The sequence below is a fragment of the Dipodomys spectabilis genome, unplaced genomic scaffold (assembly GCF_019054845.1).
Source record: "Dipodomys spectabilis isolate Male_0828 unplaced genomic scaffold, ASM1905484v1 ptg000050l, whole genome shotgun sequence".
In the NCBI taxonomy this organism is placed as follows: domain Eukaryota; kingdom Metazoa; phylum Chordata; class Mammalia; order Rodentia; family Heteromyidae; genus Dipodomys; species Dipodomys spectabilis.
In genome coordinates, this window is record NW_024870727.1 from 9,842,237 (window position 1) to 9,858,608 (window position 16,372).

At 39.4% G+C, this 16,372-nt stretch overlaps 1 protein-coding gene across 9 annotated transcripts in view; it reads left to right on the top strand.

The window, feature by feature from the left end:
• Window positions 1–16,372, top strand: part of Mecom (MDS1 and EVI1 complex locus) — a 578,049-nt gene that overhangs the window by 531,588 nt on the left and 30,089 nt on the right. For 5 of the 9 annotated variants that reach the window (XM_042678839.1, XM_042678841.1, XM_042678843.1 and 2 more), the window contains 4 exons: window positions 2,906–3,122; window positions 8,526–8,673; window positions 9,929–10,085; window positions 14,273–15,617. In XM_042678839.1, the coding sequence (XP_042534773.1) occupies window positions 2,906–3,122; window positions 8,526–8,673; window positions 9,929–10,085; window positions 14,273–15,617 (1,867 nt within the window). The remainder of the gene's footprint in view (window positions 1–2,905; window positions 3,123–8,525; window positions 8,674–9,928; window positions 10,086–14,272; window positions 15,618–16,372) is intronic. The other 4 variants (XM_042678840.1, XM_042678842.1, XM_042678846.1 and 1 more) reach the window with 3 other exon arrangements.

Here is a 16,372-nt window from a genome sequence, read left to right on the forward strand (position 1 = left end):
TCATATATTTTCTCTGTATTGTCTCCTTTAGTCTTGTACAAATGGTTAAAAACCTATGAGAGGGGAATTATACTCAGACTAAATTAATTAGTAAGACTGGATAGTTAATAAGTGGTAGAGTCAGTAGTCTTTTCTAAAACATTTTTATAAGCATAAACTAATGGTGCAAAGTAATTTTATTGTGATAGTTACAGAGAGCCACAGTGTACTTTGATCAAATTATCTATATTACTCTTTGATAATCACCTTTTTTATTCTCTCTCATTTTTAACAGATTTTAGTGGGTTTCACTAATGCTATTTTCATAATATATAATACACCTCTATTTTATTTACTTTCTATCACGCTTTGCTTTTTCCCATCCTGTCCCATTGATCATACTCCCGAATAGTCTCCCCTTTTCAATGATGTTACTACTACTACTATTATTATTATTATTATTATATTTTAGGTCTAGACTCTAGGTATGAGCACATTTTTTTCTGAGCTTGGCTTACCTTGGACAACATGATAATCTCCAATTCCATACATTTTACTGTATAATTTAATTCTCCTTTATTGCAGAATAATATGCCATTGTGTAAGTACCACACTTTTATTTTTATCCATTCATTGGCTGTGGAAATTATTCTTCACAGCTAGGTCTTCGCTGTCTCTACCTTGTCTCTTTGCCTTGTATCCAGTGGTCTGGAAGTTCTGTTTTTGTTTGGACTTTGGCTGAGATCTAAATATATATCTCAAGTGTATAAAAACTGTCACAGACTGTAGAAAATGCTTCTTCTAACTGGTAAATATCCCTGAGATTTCTGTTTGCAGAGCTGAGATGATACATTTTAGAATACCCCCTCTTCTTTACCTATCTACATGGAAGGTTGACAAGTGATGGAATGTATGTACTAATTTCTTTATGGGTTAGCCCCACTGTTACTGGTCTACTTCAAACTAGACCAGTGTCTTAAATGTCCTCAGGGCCCAGTAAAGCCTCTCTACTGGCTTGTCATACTACAACTATTCTAAAATCCAATCCTTAACACATCCTAACTTTCCAACTTTCAGTGACTTTCTATTTCCTCTAAACATGAACCTAAAAAAAAACCCTCATGACTTGGCACCCTCTCTGATTTCATTTCCACCCCTCATTTCATGCCCCCTATAATCTCCCATCGTGCTTTACTACAGTTCTCCCTTTCCATAACTGTGCCATGTTCTTCATTTTAATTGTACAAAGATGTCCATATATATGGACATATATGTGCATATATACATAAGATGTACATCAGACTCCCCTGTCCATCACTTACCTTCAGCCCTACCTTCTCAAAGCAAAACTCAACAGTTTCATTCTTACATCTTCACACATATATGGAAAGTATTTTGATCATATTCACCTTCCTTCACCTCTGTTTGCCCTCCTCCTTTCTACCAATAGCCCCTATCACAGAACTTGTTTTACATCCTCTCATTGATTTTATATTTTGGTGTATACTAATTGCTTAAAGGGGTTTCACCATGGTATTTCACACCTTTGTGGTGCACATTATTTTAATCAGATGGACTCCTCACTTCCCTCCTACTTCTCATCAGCTTTCCGTGGGTTTCCTTTTTATCATCTTTATTCAGGCTCAGTGGATTTCCATTGTTCACTTTCTAACGTTGTCTTTCCTTTCTTGTCTCCATCACTAGTCTATGCTATTTCCATTCCCCACACCCATTTCACGTCATCTAGCTGATTCTTACTCACGCTAAAACCTGTTCTAAACCATTTGTCCCCAGATTACCTGGGTCAGACATAAACTCTGGAATTCTCTTGGGTATTTTTTTGCATGCATCTATCATAAAATACAGTGTTTTTAATTTATATGTGTATCCCCTTGAGTTTCTTGAATATTTCCCTAGCAAAGAGTCTGATATTTAGTAGATGACTAAAATATTTCCTCAACAACATATAGTCAATGAATAACTGAGCAGTAACCTCTTCCTTGACTCCAGTGTACAAAACAGCACCTGTGTCACATGGTCTGCTATGGGTGCTTTTCAGCATCATGAGCTGTTTTTAAGTTTTCTGTGGCTCTATCTATGTGACCTGTACAGAGTGGCCTCATAGCAGCTTATGAGAAAAGAAAAAGGTAGAAACAATACCATCCCTACCTGACTCCCAATAATACCACTATCTCTAGTTTCTATCAAGTTCATTTACTCACACTCACTTACTGATCTAAAACACAAATTCATGGTATGCTTACTACTTAACAAAGCTGTGTCCATGAGCACTGGCCCTGGAGTCATAAATTAACCCTGAAGGGGAATAAAAATATTCTGTGCTCCATTCTAAGTGATGTTGGATATTGATGTATAGCCAAGTTTACTGAGAGTAACAGGCTTAAGCGGGTTCAGGTAGCGTCTGAGTGATGCCTATACCCACCATGTAATATGGCATTGGCCTAGAAAGGAGTGAGTGGGGCAGAAAAAGGTTCAAATTCTGATGGGAACTTGTTGGATCTACACTTCTTGACTGATTAGCTAACTTCTCTGAGCCTTTATTGAAACTTGGGTTACACATCAGACCCACCATTTCCCATACTTGGGTTTTAAGGAATAGTGGCCATCCATGTCCTGGCTTGGGAAAACAATGATGATCAATATATGAACATTGTTACTGTCAGTGTTCTCCAAACCTAGAAAGATTTAATCATCTAATTTGATCAGAAGGGTGTACTATAGCCACAATAAATGTTTAGTTATTCTTCTGGATTCTGTATTTACATATTTTACTCCTCTCCATGTTAAAATTGATTGTCTGAAGGACTGATAATAATTCCAATTATGTCTTGTGTATCTCAATAAGATATCTGGCTTATGGCAGCAGACCACTGAAATACTAGTAACACCAAAATTGTTTTCACAGAAGAACGGCAGTATCGGTGTGAGGACTGTGACCAGCTCTTTGAATCCAAGGCTGAACTAGCAGACCACCAAAAGTTCCCGTGCAGCACGCCTCACTCCGCATTCTCCATGGTGGAAGAGGACTTCCAACAGAAACTGGAAAGTGAGAATGAGCTCCGAGAGATACACGCCATCCAGGAGTGTAAGGAATGTGACCAGGCCTTCCCCGACTCACAAAGGTTAGAGATGGCATAGGGTACCACAAACCTGGTGGATTTACTCTGCAAGAAAATGTTTTACTGTATTTTGAGAATGTCCTCAGTTGAGAAATTCGGAGCAGCAATGAACTAGCCAGACATGCTAGGGATATTATTGGAAAGTCCCCAACCCCTCGGAAGGGACATTTGTAAAGTATTTACGGGGAAGTTGGAATTATTATGTAGTTGTCAAGAAGAAGACAGGAATTTATTTATTTATTTATTTATTTATTTATTTATTTAGTACCTTGTGCATGCTAGGCCAGTGTGCTACCACTTGGGCTATACATATTATTATTTAATTTGTGTTATTTGGAAGTCTTAACTTTAAGAGAATGATGATTTAATGGAAAAATTCCACAGTGCGGTGGAGGGGGGGGATGAATTAGTCATATGTCATGAAACACTAAAACAATAGCTAACTACACTTAGATGATTTTAAAAAGATTGAATCTAGTACTCATTCAATTAAGATGGATAATTTGTGTGTGTGTGTGACAGCCCTAGGGTTTGAACCTCAAGGCCTGGATGCTGTCCCATAGCTATTTTTTGCTCAAGGCTAACACTCTACTACTTGAGCTACAACTCCACTTCTAGCCTTTTGGTGGCTAAATGGAGATAAGAGTCATAAGGATTTTCCAGCCTAAGGCTGGCTTCTAGCCTTGATCCTCAGATTTCAGCCTCCTGAATAGATAAGAATACAGCTATGAGCCACTATCACCAAATGAATAATCCTTTTAACAGAACAGTATAATAGAGTCATTGAGTTTAAATATCTATGGAAACTGCACATATATAAGAGAATAAGAGAATGCACAATTTCTGAGTGTTATATTTCCTAAAAGTTAAAAAAATAGAGAAATACAAGAATCTAAGTGGAGTAATTCTTTAAATTATTTTTTAGGAAAGGAAAACAATGTGCCAATTATTCATTTATTCTTCACAGTTCTGTGAATTTAACTTAAGAACACTTTAACATTTCAATTGCAGAACACAGCATTCCTTTGAAAATGGTGTCAAAATTGTGCTACAAAATGTTCCTCTATGACCAGGGTAGTAAGTAGCTAGTAAACAGGTTTTTATTTTGTTTTTATCTAATCCTTTTTTTTTTCTCAGCCCACAATTTTAATAATTGTATTGGCTTTTAAATCTAGACAGGGTCCTTGGAATGTGTAATTAGAGTTTCAGGTGAACAGAACATCATTGTAATGCAATGGCGGGGTGGCAGAGCAGCAGATCTTACTCAAGAATGTGAGTTGCTCAGAGTTACGCCTTCACACTCATGTGTTTCATTTGGCCATTTGTTTCTTTTCTTTCCTAATGGCTCCTTTCCCTCCATTTGCTGCCCTGAGTCCTCTCCTCTTGACTAGGTCTGTCATAGGAAAGATGTCATATAGGTTGGTAATTGACCTTAAAGGCATCCATGATGAACAGGCATTAAGTATAATCTCTTCCTTGAAAAGGTTGTGTCAAATGAATGTATTTCTGGCTTGCAAAATTTCAGCATTAGTTAATAAGGGAAAAATCTTTTTAGGGAATAAAAGAGCTTTCTTAGTACCGTTTAAACTCATCTGTACCATGTAGTATATATCTGCATAGAGAATGTCTGTTACATATGTTGGGTTAAATTTGAGTTTCTCACAAAAAGATTACACCCTGTCACCTATAACCACACTTAAATAAAACAAATGAAACTAGTAAGCCCTAATGAGTACAGATAGTATTTACATTGAAAAGCCATAGCCAGGATGTAAGCATATTTTTTAAATTTTATTATCAACAATAATGAACACCATTATGAATGCAAACCTTGGCAGACTAGATGTAAAATGCAGTTCTTCTTTTCAAAGTGTACAGCAGCATGTTGTAGGTAGAGAAAGCTACTGGTCTATCCTTCTTCGAAACTGAGTCAGTTCTACTTATAGAGTGAGCCCCATCTGTTTAGTTGCTTTTTATCAAACATTTAGTGGAAAACAACAGGTGAACTCCCCGAAATTGACCATCCAGCTAGATATAAACCATGCCTTCCTGGAACTGGACATCGATCCTCCAGATGGCACCTGCAGGTATCACTATGCAGAGCCTGCATCCATTCTCTGAGTATTTTCCACTTTACTGAATGCTACAATGTTGTAAAGGTGCTTGATTTTTTTTTTTTCAACAAATGGAAATTCCTTTCTTGGCATGACACAATCTTCTGGTCTCTGTCTTTTAAAATCTTGAGAAAATGGCTCACGCCTGTAATCCTAGCTACTCAGGAGGCTGAAATCTGAGGATTTCGGTTCAAAGCCAGCCCGAGCAGGGAAGTCTGTGACACTTCTCTCTCCAATTAACCACCTGAAAACCGGGAGTGGCGCTGTGGCTCAAGTGGTAGAGAACTCAACGTTGAGCTGAAGAGCTCGGGGACAGCGCCCAGGCCCAGAGTTCAAGCCCCATGACTGACACACACACACACACACACACAAAAGATGAAAAAACAATGAACGAACAACTAAAGGCCAAGCCATATTCTATAAATTAGTATGAAATTCTATGAAAAGTGAAGAAACATCCCTGGTGACTAAGTGATTCAGTACTTAGGAAGGCAAACCACAGTTGCTTTTGTGAGAACTTGTTTTTGCCCTTCTTTTTGATGTGCTTTTAAGTTTTACTCTGTTGGATTATTTTTTAGTAGTTGGACAAAGATGTTTCAGTTCAACATGTCAGTGTATGAGTACAGTGCACCTTGCCCTGCATCACCCAAACCATTGTTCTGTCCCTTCTCTCTCATGCCTCCCTGCATGTTTTCCCTTCTTTTTGTTTTTAATCTCTGGTTAGCTGGCAATTTACAGTGCTTTGGAACAATATGGTCTTTACGCTAGATTAAAAGAAGCAAAGAAAAAACATTGCCCTTGCTTTGCCATGCCTCCTCTCACCTCCTCGAGTACCATGTTGTAATTATACTCCCTGAAAACTATACTGTGTCTTTGGATTTCGGACAAGGAATAAAACTCAACCTACAGGCCCAGCTTTGGCCAGTAGGTTTCAGAGATTCTTACTTGACACACCGCACAATGGAGTGGATGATCAGAAAATGGCTTGCCTGTATAAGTTGCTGAGGACAGGTTGTGAGAATTGAGATCAATGACTTTGGAGGATGTCCCTGACTCCATTCAGAGTTAACTCCACTTCCTGATAGCTCTCCTAACTCTTTTGTTAGCATTTCAACTTTGGTAACATACAGAGGGTTGTAGTGTGGATAAAAGATACACCTTTTCTTAAGGGTCCTGATGCTTGTTTCTCCTGGCGCCTTCTGTTTATTGGAGATATTGCCATTGGTGCTCTAATAGAATAGCATTTCCAACTCAACGACTCACAGGGCACAAACGAAGTTCATGTGCCAATTTGAAAAGAGCTGTTGGGAGGAAGCCAGGGAAGAAAATAAGTGTGGGAAAAGTACTTCTAATTTCTGCAGATTTCTTGCAAATACTCCTGGTCCCACACCACAACCACTGGGGAATGTATTCTTGGTGCACAAAGGTCTTAATTGAGCTAATTGATTCTTGAATGTAGAGTTCTCTCTTTCTCTTCTCTGTCTAAATCATATACTATAGAATTATGGAAGAAATGGAGAGTTTTCTGAAGCATTTTCTCTGGCTCCTTTGTCTATTCCCACTATTCTACATAAACTGAAAATTACATCCCTAGCCTTAGGTGAGATTTCGGTTTGGAAGAAAGTTCGATGGATGGTGTATTCTTTCCATCAGTAGGTAGGCAATGGATTGCCTACATTCACTCATCCTTTAAGGGCTACAAAACAATGTCATGAATTCTATCATTCTTTCATCACTTATCTTTTTTATTAATAAATTTTTTATTATGAAAATACCATACAGAAGGGTTACAATTACATGAGCAAGGTAATGAGTACATTCCTTATAAGCATTGTTGCCTCCTCCTTTGTTTTTCCCTTACCATCCCTCCCATCTCCAGGACTACACTCCCCTCCCCCCACCCGCCCTGCCAAAGTTGTAAAGTTTATTTTTCGACATGGTATCTTATACCTTTCATTGTTGCAATGGATCCACCTGGATCCCTATTTAAACAATTTGTTTTCTTCTACTTCATTCTGTGGAAAGAAATTTTCATTGTCTACTTCATCACCCTAAAGCACAGCTTGTATAGGAAACACAATACATGCATGTTTCCCCTCTGCTTTCAGAATGATAATTTGGCTTCTTAGTATCCTCTATGGGTATCTATGTGTTCTGAATATTATTACTGTCAAATGACTTACTGCTATTGATGCTTAATTTGGTCTACCTTTGGTCACTGGGTAACTCTTCACATTGGCATTGAATTCTTTTGACATTATCTGTAAGGTTCTTGCTCTGTGCAATAATGAAACACTCAGAACCCATCTTATGTATTGCATTTGGTTTGCAATAAGTGATTTCTCTAAAGAGCTCTGGTTACTAAAATTGGGTGCAGTGTAGGAGTATTACTTGTGTTTGTATTTAATAAAGAAAAAACATCTATAATATAGCAATACATATTTGCTTTTCATTAAATTTGTGCAGATTCATGCAGAGAAAAATCTTGAGATATTTTAAACATTAAAACAAAACAAACTATCTTGTGAGAAACATAACCATGTTTTTCCTACTTTGGCTTATATTGTGAATTTACTTATACCTTCCTTTGTAACTTATAAGTTCCAGGTATGGTGTATGCAAACACATCTATATGTATGTATGTATCTATGTCTATGTTATCATCTAAATAAAAATATCCATCCGTCTACTCGTACCAACACCCAAACATCCATCCATCCATTCATCCTTCCATCCATCCATCTGTCCGTCCATCCATCTGTCCATCTATTCATCCATCCCATCAGAAACATTGGAAGTTTCTTTTTGAATAGATAGCTCGCAGCTCTTTCTTTTATGATGACATAGCTAGAAATATTAATACTTTCTCCATCTAGAGATTATGTATATCAGACAGGATCCTGGCTTTGTGCTCTTTGGCATTTTCTGTTTGAGTGTTTGTGCTTGAGTGAAGTAGACATTAGCAATATGTAGTGCTGTAAGAATTGTGAAGGGAATCCAGAACTGGACAAATAATTCATTGTTTATCAGGCTCTGGTTGCCAGATGATCTTTGCTAACTCTATCACATTTATTTCCAACAAGCAGAGCCACTTCATGGTACTGGTGGGAGACACAGTCCAGGAAACATAAAATGTAATTTTAGGCCTGTTTTTCTCTATCCTCCTTCTTACCTCAGCCTCTATTCCCTCTAAATTCTTACACTGCCAGTTGGATGTGTAAGAACACAGCATTCTGTTTATGAATGTGTTTCTTGTAAGCCTGTCTTATGAAATCAACTGTTCTCTTCACAGCTTGGAGAAACACATGCTGTCCCATACTGAAGAGCGCGAGTACAAGTGTGATCAGTGTCCCAAGGCGTTCAACTGGAAGTCCAATTTGATTCGCCACCAGATGTCACATGACAGTGGAAAGCACTATGAATGTGAAAACTGTGCCAAGGTACAGTGAATTTGTAGGCTACTTGGCCTCTCTCTGTCATCCTGCTCTCTCTTAATCCATCACTTGCTATGTTATATGAAAACAAGCCTTGAGAGGGGAAACTATAAATATCTTGAGAAAAGTAGGCTGAGTGTTGTATGCTAAAAGACATTAGTGAAGTGTATAAAAACACTTAGTGAGTATCCTTCTATTTTTGTAAGGGAGGAAGTGAGGCTTAATGGTGAGTTCCAGAACTAGGTGTTAGACATCCTTGGTAAATTCCTGGTTCCGCTACTGACTTGCCAGCACTGGGGTTGTTTTATGGCTTTACAGGGAATGAAAACTTTATCCAGTGCACATTACTGATTTCTTTTAATAGCAATTTGCCAGGAAGTTGCATAAAGTTTCTGAATGCCTGTTCAGAAAGAATAGGAGACTCCTACATCTGCAGATTTTTCCATCTAAGACCTTGTATAAATCACGACTTGGGCCTAATTGAGAAGTATAAAGCCTCTGTCTTAGTGACCAGTGCTGAATAATACAACCATGCTCCATTTAAGCTACAACTGTGATTGTGTTTTACGTTTTCCAATTAACTCAAAAATATCCTGGGCATCATTAAAGTTGATTTCTGTCTCCAAAAATTGTTAATAGCATTGAATATCTTTTTCTTATGCAAGTGGAAATTGTGACATTTGAAATTCATCTTTAGGAATGCTTTCTTCCCAGATGTGTTAGAGGGGCTTTTTCATTTTTTATTAATACAGTATTTTAAAATAAGTTTTAGTTTGCTGGTAACTTACTGAAATGCCTTGGTGGAATTCAGCCCCCTAGGAAAAATAGATTTTGGTGCTTTAGTCCATATCTTTCACATTTTGCCACCAATGATACTTATTCATTAAAAAGTGAAGAGAACAAAAACCAAGTTTTAATAATGGTATGATCAGCGTTTCATTATTTAACTCAAATCACTGTAAATGGGATGCAATGAGGCTTAAATATGCCCTGATTGCAATGTTCCTTTTTTTTTGTCTTTTCTGTCAATGGGATCAGGAATACCAACTGACACTCTCTGTTAGGCATTCAGGGCTGGTTAATTGTCAATTCTTACCACAATGGAGATTACACTTTGGAAATCTGATATTATTTATTTCTTTTTGTTCTTGAATGGAGAGAGGACAAATAAATAAACCAAAACTCCTTCTTGAACCATCCCTGGTGTTCTTGATTGTGTCTTTGAACTAAGTTTCTGGATTAATCAGTACTCATTTCCTAGCAGGTGTTCACGGACCCTAGCAACCTACAGCGGCACATTCGCTCTCAGCATGTTGGTGCCCGGGCCCATGCTTGCCCTGAGTGTGGTAAAACGTTTGCCACGTCATCAGGCCTCAAACAACACAAGCACATCCACAGCAGTGTGAAGCCCTTTATCTGTAAGTTTTTTTGTGTTTTTGTTTTTAACACTCCCAGCCGCCTTCCTGCATCTGTCTTTCCTCCAAAAGGCACTGTGGGTAGGAAAGTGGCCAGAGATGGCCAATAGGGGCAAGGAGGAGGGGGTGGGGGTTGCTGGAATAGCTGTTTATGGTCCAATATAGTAGGGTTATTTTCTCTCTCCCAAGAAAATCCTTTTTTTTTTTTTTTTTTGAAATAACCAGATCCATGGTGTTTTGTCTATAATCCCTGGGGTGTTTTTCTTTTAGATGAAATCAATAACAGGTAAAGAGAAGAGAAGTTGTTAAATAATGAAAGGGAAGGCTCCCTGGGTTGTAAGATTTAATCGAGACAACCAGATTTGTCTCACACTGTAAATGTTCATGGCTTTGTAAAGACAACAAATAACAGATATCACTCACTGAGATGAAGTGATTAGAAACCTGTTTGGGATCAGAAAACACTGGAAGAACCCCACCTGGCAAGTCGGCTTAGGACTGCATGTATGGTCTGGGTGTATGTGTGCTGAGAGATGGAGTCAAACTTTCTTTAATCTACCCATTGTTGCCACACACGGGCTGCAGATCAAAGTTCCCTGTGACATGGAAAGCAGAACGTTTTCCCATTGATGCCTGACAAGCTGCCTCCTACCCTTGCACTAAAGCAGTGTGCTTTCTGACCCCCACTTCTTGAAGCATCTTGGCACAGAACACTTTCAGACATTTCAAGTCAAGTCAAACTTGGCCCTCATTTGCTTCTTCAAACTTTCTCCTGTTCTCCAAGTTATACAGAAATGTTTCATAAAGAAAATCTGCTTTTCTTTATCCATCTAACCAGCAACTCTAGGCTTTCTTTTCCCCGTGCTCAGTTAGGTGTATTCATACAGGAACTCATTGTGTTGTGCTATAAGCTTCAACACTGATTTTGGATGTAGATATGAATAGGAATCTATTGAATCCTGCTCAGTACTTGGCAATACCCCTGATTTGGAAGCTCCTTGAAAAAGGTTTTCTGAAAAATGTTAATGTTTTGCAGTAGGTATATGAAACCTACCATAGGACCTGGTAGAAGAAAAGCTAATTTTCAGTGCCAATATGGAGATGCCAGAGATGAACTCTGTCCAATCTTTGCCCTGACACACAGTCTTCTTTTGTGTTTCCAAGTATCAAGAGAGATTTTCTTTCTGTTTCCAGCACATACCAGAATTCTGTTTTGTGCAGCTATTTTGTTCCCTGGGTGGAGTGAAGTGGACTAGAAGACAAAGAAAAGGGTGCTCCAGTCTCCCTGGGGAAAGCTTTGTTGAATTGGTGGGAAATAAAATACACAGAACATTTAGACTTGCCTCAAAAAGGCAGTCATGATGCCAGGCCGTTGAATTCCCCGAACATTTAAAGGGCTAGAGATATACACTATCAAATGGTTCATTTATTTCTGACTCCTCAGAAATAGATGTTGGTAAGTCTTCCGATATTTTGGTCAGAAAAAAAAGAGGAGAATAGATTATGAGGAATTCCGTTCACCCACTTTAATTCATTATGCTTAGAAGCCAGACTACATTCTATCTTTGGAGTCTCTGAGCGCTGCAGTTATAATTCAGTGTTGAATTCAAGGGTTTTACTTTCACTCACTATAGGTTGTCCCTTCCCATTCATATGGCATAAAGTGTTCCCCACGTATGCATTTTTAGTCATTATTGGTAAATTTAAATAGCAGATGGCATTCCTCAAACATAATATCTGACAAGAACTATGGCATAATTATGAATAATAGACGTGACTTTTCTGAACAAAAGAGTTTAAAGATCAGGAGTTGGTATAGAGGGCTGGAGGAGAGGAGGTTCGCCTAGAGTTGATACTTATTTCTCAGCAGAAGGCCACCTACCATGACTCACCCCCACTGCTGTGTTTATGGCAACTGTCTCTTATTACAGTGTGCCAAAGAGCTTGAGCCCAGAGAAACCAGTGCAAAGGAGCCTCCAGCCTCCCCAAATAGAAACCACATGCTTTAATAGACTGAATATATTCAAAATACCTCTTAATTTGTTTAATAAGTAGAAAAACGCCACGCTAACTGCTGGCTAATTCCTTATTACTGAGGTAATTATAGCCGAGCATAGACTTCAATATCAATTGAACCAGAGTAACCTAGAGGCCTGGTGGCTTGTGGTATCCCAGGCTGAGCCTTTCAGTGCTGAAAACCCTATGATCTTCAGACTAGGCACACATGCTAGACCAAAAGTCCCACCAGGAAAGTGAAGTGCACTGGCTGTTACTCCAATACAGAGCAAAACTGGGGTTTCTTAAGACCAACCAGCTGTAAGAAGAAAGAATAGAAAGCAGCATTTCCATGCCCCCCAAATTGCACACCTTTCAAAAACTCACACATTGGTTGAATACTCATCAAGGCATTTTCTCAGCACCCAGAGGAGAGATGTTGTATAGTGCATGTGGTGAGTGCATTAATATAATTTCAACAATGTTTCTTCATTTTGTAGTCCTTGTTGATGCTCATAACTGAATTAATATAATCTAGTAAAGTCTGATCTTCTAGCCCTCTATCATATGATTTGTGTGTGTTATCCAATAATCTAAGTACTCTACATATGTATGGCATATGGAAAAACAGTACGTACTTTTAAAAACAGACTTTGGCTCATGTATCCTAGTAGGATTATTTGAATAGAAATCACCTAGCTCTTCCCTTCCCATTACCATGAAATTTACAGTGTCCCATTCATGAAGGCAGCTTTAATAATAACAAGTACATTTGTATTTTCTGTTTATTTGTGAAATAATACATTTTTTGTTGGGTTTTGACTGACTGAAGTCTATAAAATCGTATTTGCATGAGTTTCACAAACTTCTTCTTGCCTTGACTTTGGTGCCTGTTATGCACTGAAAGGCATCATATGAAAGCAATCAACATTGTCTTCTGTCTTCAGTTTAATTTCTTAAAATCAATTTGTTTCGCAATTACCAGCAAGGTGTATCATATTTCTGCATATATTAAACATACACAGAAGCATTCAAATAAGCTTACACAGAAAGTAACTCATCCCCAGCAAAGTGAAACAAAAAGTAAAATGCTTAGAGAACTAATATCTAATCCTGAGGCACTGTAAAATGGATATTACTTTGAAAAGGGGTGCTCTCAAGTGTCCTCAGCTCTGCTCTGCAGCTATACTCAGTTCTATTGGCATATGTGTGAGGCACAGGCATTCTACTGTATTGGCAGATTCTTAGTGAAGGACATTTCATTGCCTCGCCCACTGCCATGTCCTTTCTGGATCAGAGCATTCTCCAGAATTCTGCCTGCTTCCCATAACTGGCCATCACAGGGAGAAGTCAAGCCCTGAGATAAGCAAGGAAGATAGGACAAGAAGGGGACATGGTTCCCAAGGACGGGGGTTTCATAAATGCAGGAAGGTTAGCACAGCCTCTGGTGTGAGCGGAAGTCAGGGGACGTGATCATAGTTCATGGGAACCAGCCGTGCAGGATGGGCTACATTCAATTGAGCTTCCTTTGGAGGCTTAAAATAGAGCCATTGTAAATTATGTCAGTCTTTCTCAAATCATGAAAATGATTGTTACAGAAAAGTCTCAGAATACACAATGTGCATTGTTGTGTGGCTTTGATGTGTGAATGATGAGAGCGCATGATACAACACCACTTAGATCACTGCAGAGAAGGCACCGGCCTTTCCCCACTATGAGGGGTAAGAAAGGTGAAATGTTGGGGCGAGGGAAAGGCAGAGTTTGATTTGCTGTGTCCAAAACAGAAACTATGAAGTGGTGTAAAATTCTAAAGGACTACCGGGGATGTTTCTTACTTTAATGGAAGACTTTTGAATTTTAAGACTCTATTAGTGAGGTAACAGGGTGGGGGAAGCAGTGCATGGTGGAATTTGACTATTCCTCACGTATTTGACCATACCTATATTATGTGAAGCCTCACGCAATGGGATGAAAAAGGTATCTCCAGATACGAAATATCTGTGCTGCTTTCAGACACTGGTCTGGCTGATGCCTCACTTTGAGATCTAATGAAGAGGGGCGTAGTGGGTTTGGAGCACGCAGATACGTACCTCCCACTTGTGCAGTTCTTTTGGGGGTGAACCAGTTGTGATACTTGCTAAATTCAGAAGCAATTGCCATAAAGCCTGAGATTCTTTTCTGTTGTTTGTACACAGGTGAGGTCTGCCATAAATCCTATACTCAGTTTTCAAACCTTTGTCGTCATAAGCGCATGCATGCTGATTGCAGAACCCAAATCAAGTGCAAAGACTGTGGACAAATGTTCAGCACTACGTCTTCCTTAAATAAACACAGGAGGTTTTGTGAGGGCAAGAACCATTTTGCGGCAGGTGGATTCTTTGGCCAAAGCATTTCACTTCCTGGAAACCCAGCTATGGATAAAACGTCCATGGTTAATATGAGTCATGCCAACCCGGGCCTTGCTGACTATTTTGGCGCCAATAGACATCCTGCTGGTCTTACCTTTCCAACAGCTCCTGGATTTTCTTTTAGCTTCCCTGGTCTGTTTCCTTCCGGGTTGTACCACAGGCCTCCTTTGATACCTGCTAGCTCTCCTGTTAAAGCACTATCAAGTACTGAACAGTCAAACAAGAGTCAAAGTCCCCTCATGACACTACCAGCTACACAAGATATTTTGAAGGCACTCTCTAAACACCCACCTGTAGGGGACAATGAGCCAGTGGCGCTGCAGCCCGAGGGGTCCTCTGAAGAGGGACCCCTTGAGAAAATCAGTGACCAGTCAGAGAGTAGTGACCTTGATGATGTCAGTACGCCAAGTGGCAGTGACCTGGAGACAACCTCGGGCTCTGATCTGGAAAGTGACCTTGAAAGTGATAAAGAGAAATGTAAAGAAAATGGTAAAATGTTCAAAGACAAAGGAAGCCCTCTTCAGAATCTGGCTTCAATAAATAATAAGAAAGAATACAGCAATCATTCCATTTTCTCACCATCTTTAGAGGAGCACACAGCGGTGTCAGGAGCTGTGAATGATTCTATAAAGGCTATTGCTTCTATTGCTGAAAAATACTTTGGTTCCACAGGACTGGTGGGGCTGCAAGACAAAAAAGTTGGAGCTTTACCTTACCCTTCCATGTTTCCCCTCCCATTTTTTCCAGCATTCTCCCAATCCATGTACCCATTTCCTGATAGAGACTTGAGATCGTTACCTTTGAAAATGGAACCCCCATCACCAAATGAAGTAAAGAAACTTCCGAAGGGAGTCTCTGAATCCCCCTTTGATCTCACCACTAAGCGCAAAGATGAGAAGCCCTTGACTCAAGTCCCCTCCAAGCCTCCGGCCACACCAGCCACCAGCCAGGACCAGCCCCTGGATCTGAGCATGGGCACTAGGAGTAGAGCCAGTGGGACAAAGCTGAGCGAGCCCCGGAAGAACCACGTATTTGGGGAAAAGAAGGGAAGTCACTCCGAAGCCAGACCATCCGCAGATAGCTCCTTACAGCACGCAAGGCCCACTCCCTTCTTTATGGACCCCATCTACAGGTAAGGGTGGAGGGAGATGAGGAAATACGAACCGACGTCCAGAAGGGAGATTTTGGATGATAAACCCATGGCCTTCTTAGGATCTTTAACTATGATCACAAAACAGAGAATGGCGTTGTTGGAGCTGGCCAATTGGCTTTCTTGTTCAGAAAGTTGGCTCGTTAGTTTTGGACTTATTTCTTTGGATGTGTCTAAACTTGGGGGTTTGGAGTAGGCCCATAGAATTTTTTCCCCTTGACAATAATTTTCTTTTTAAACACTTTCTTTGGGAGTGGAAAATAGGGGAAGGTTGTACTTAAAGCAAATTGTCAACTGGCAGAAGAATGAGGCTCCTGAAGGATTAGTGCAGATATTTGTGGGTGCGTAAGTGGGTCAGGTTATTTAGAATAAGATAAGACAGACAACAGCAAAATCCTTCATTAGCTCAACTCCACTTCCTTAATACATATTTCTCATGCTTCTAAATAAATCTCCTACAAGCCCCAACTAAATGAAACATTAGTCACAGAGAAGTTTTGTATATAATGTGAGTGGCTGGAAAAAAACCCATGTCTTTATTTAATGCATTTATTTGTCCAACTTGTTATATCCAAACATTCTTTTTTTTTTAGATATTTTTACTTTCTTAAAGGAGTTGTCACTCACCAAAACAGTTTATGAACACAGTGCTTCTTGATCAGTGTCACCCCTTTCAATGCTCTCATTCACCCCTTCCAATGCACCCCTCCCTTACTTTATTTCAGGTTTTGTATTGG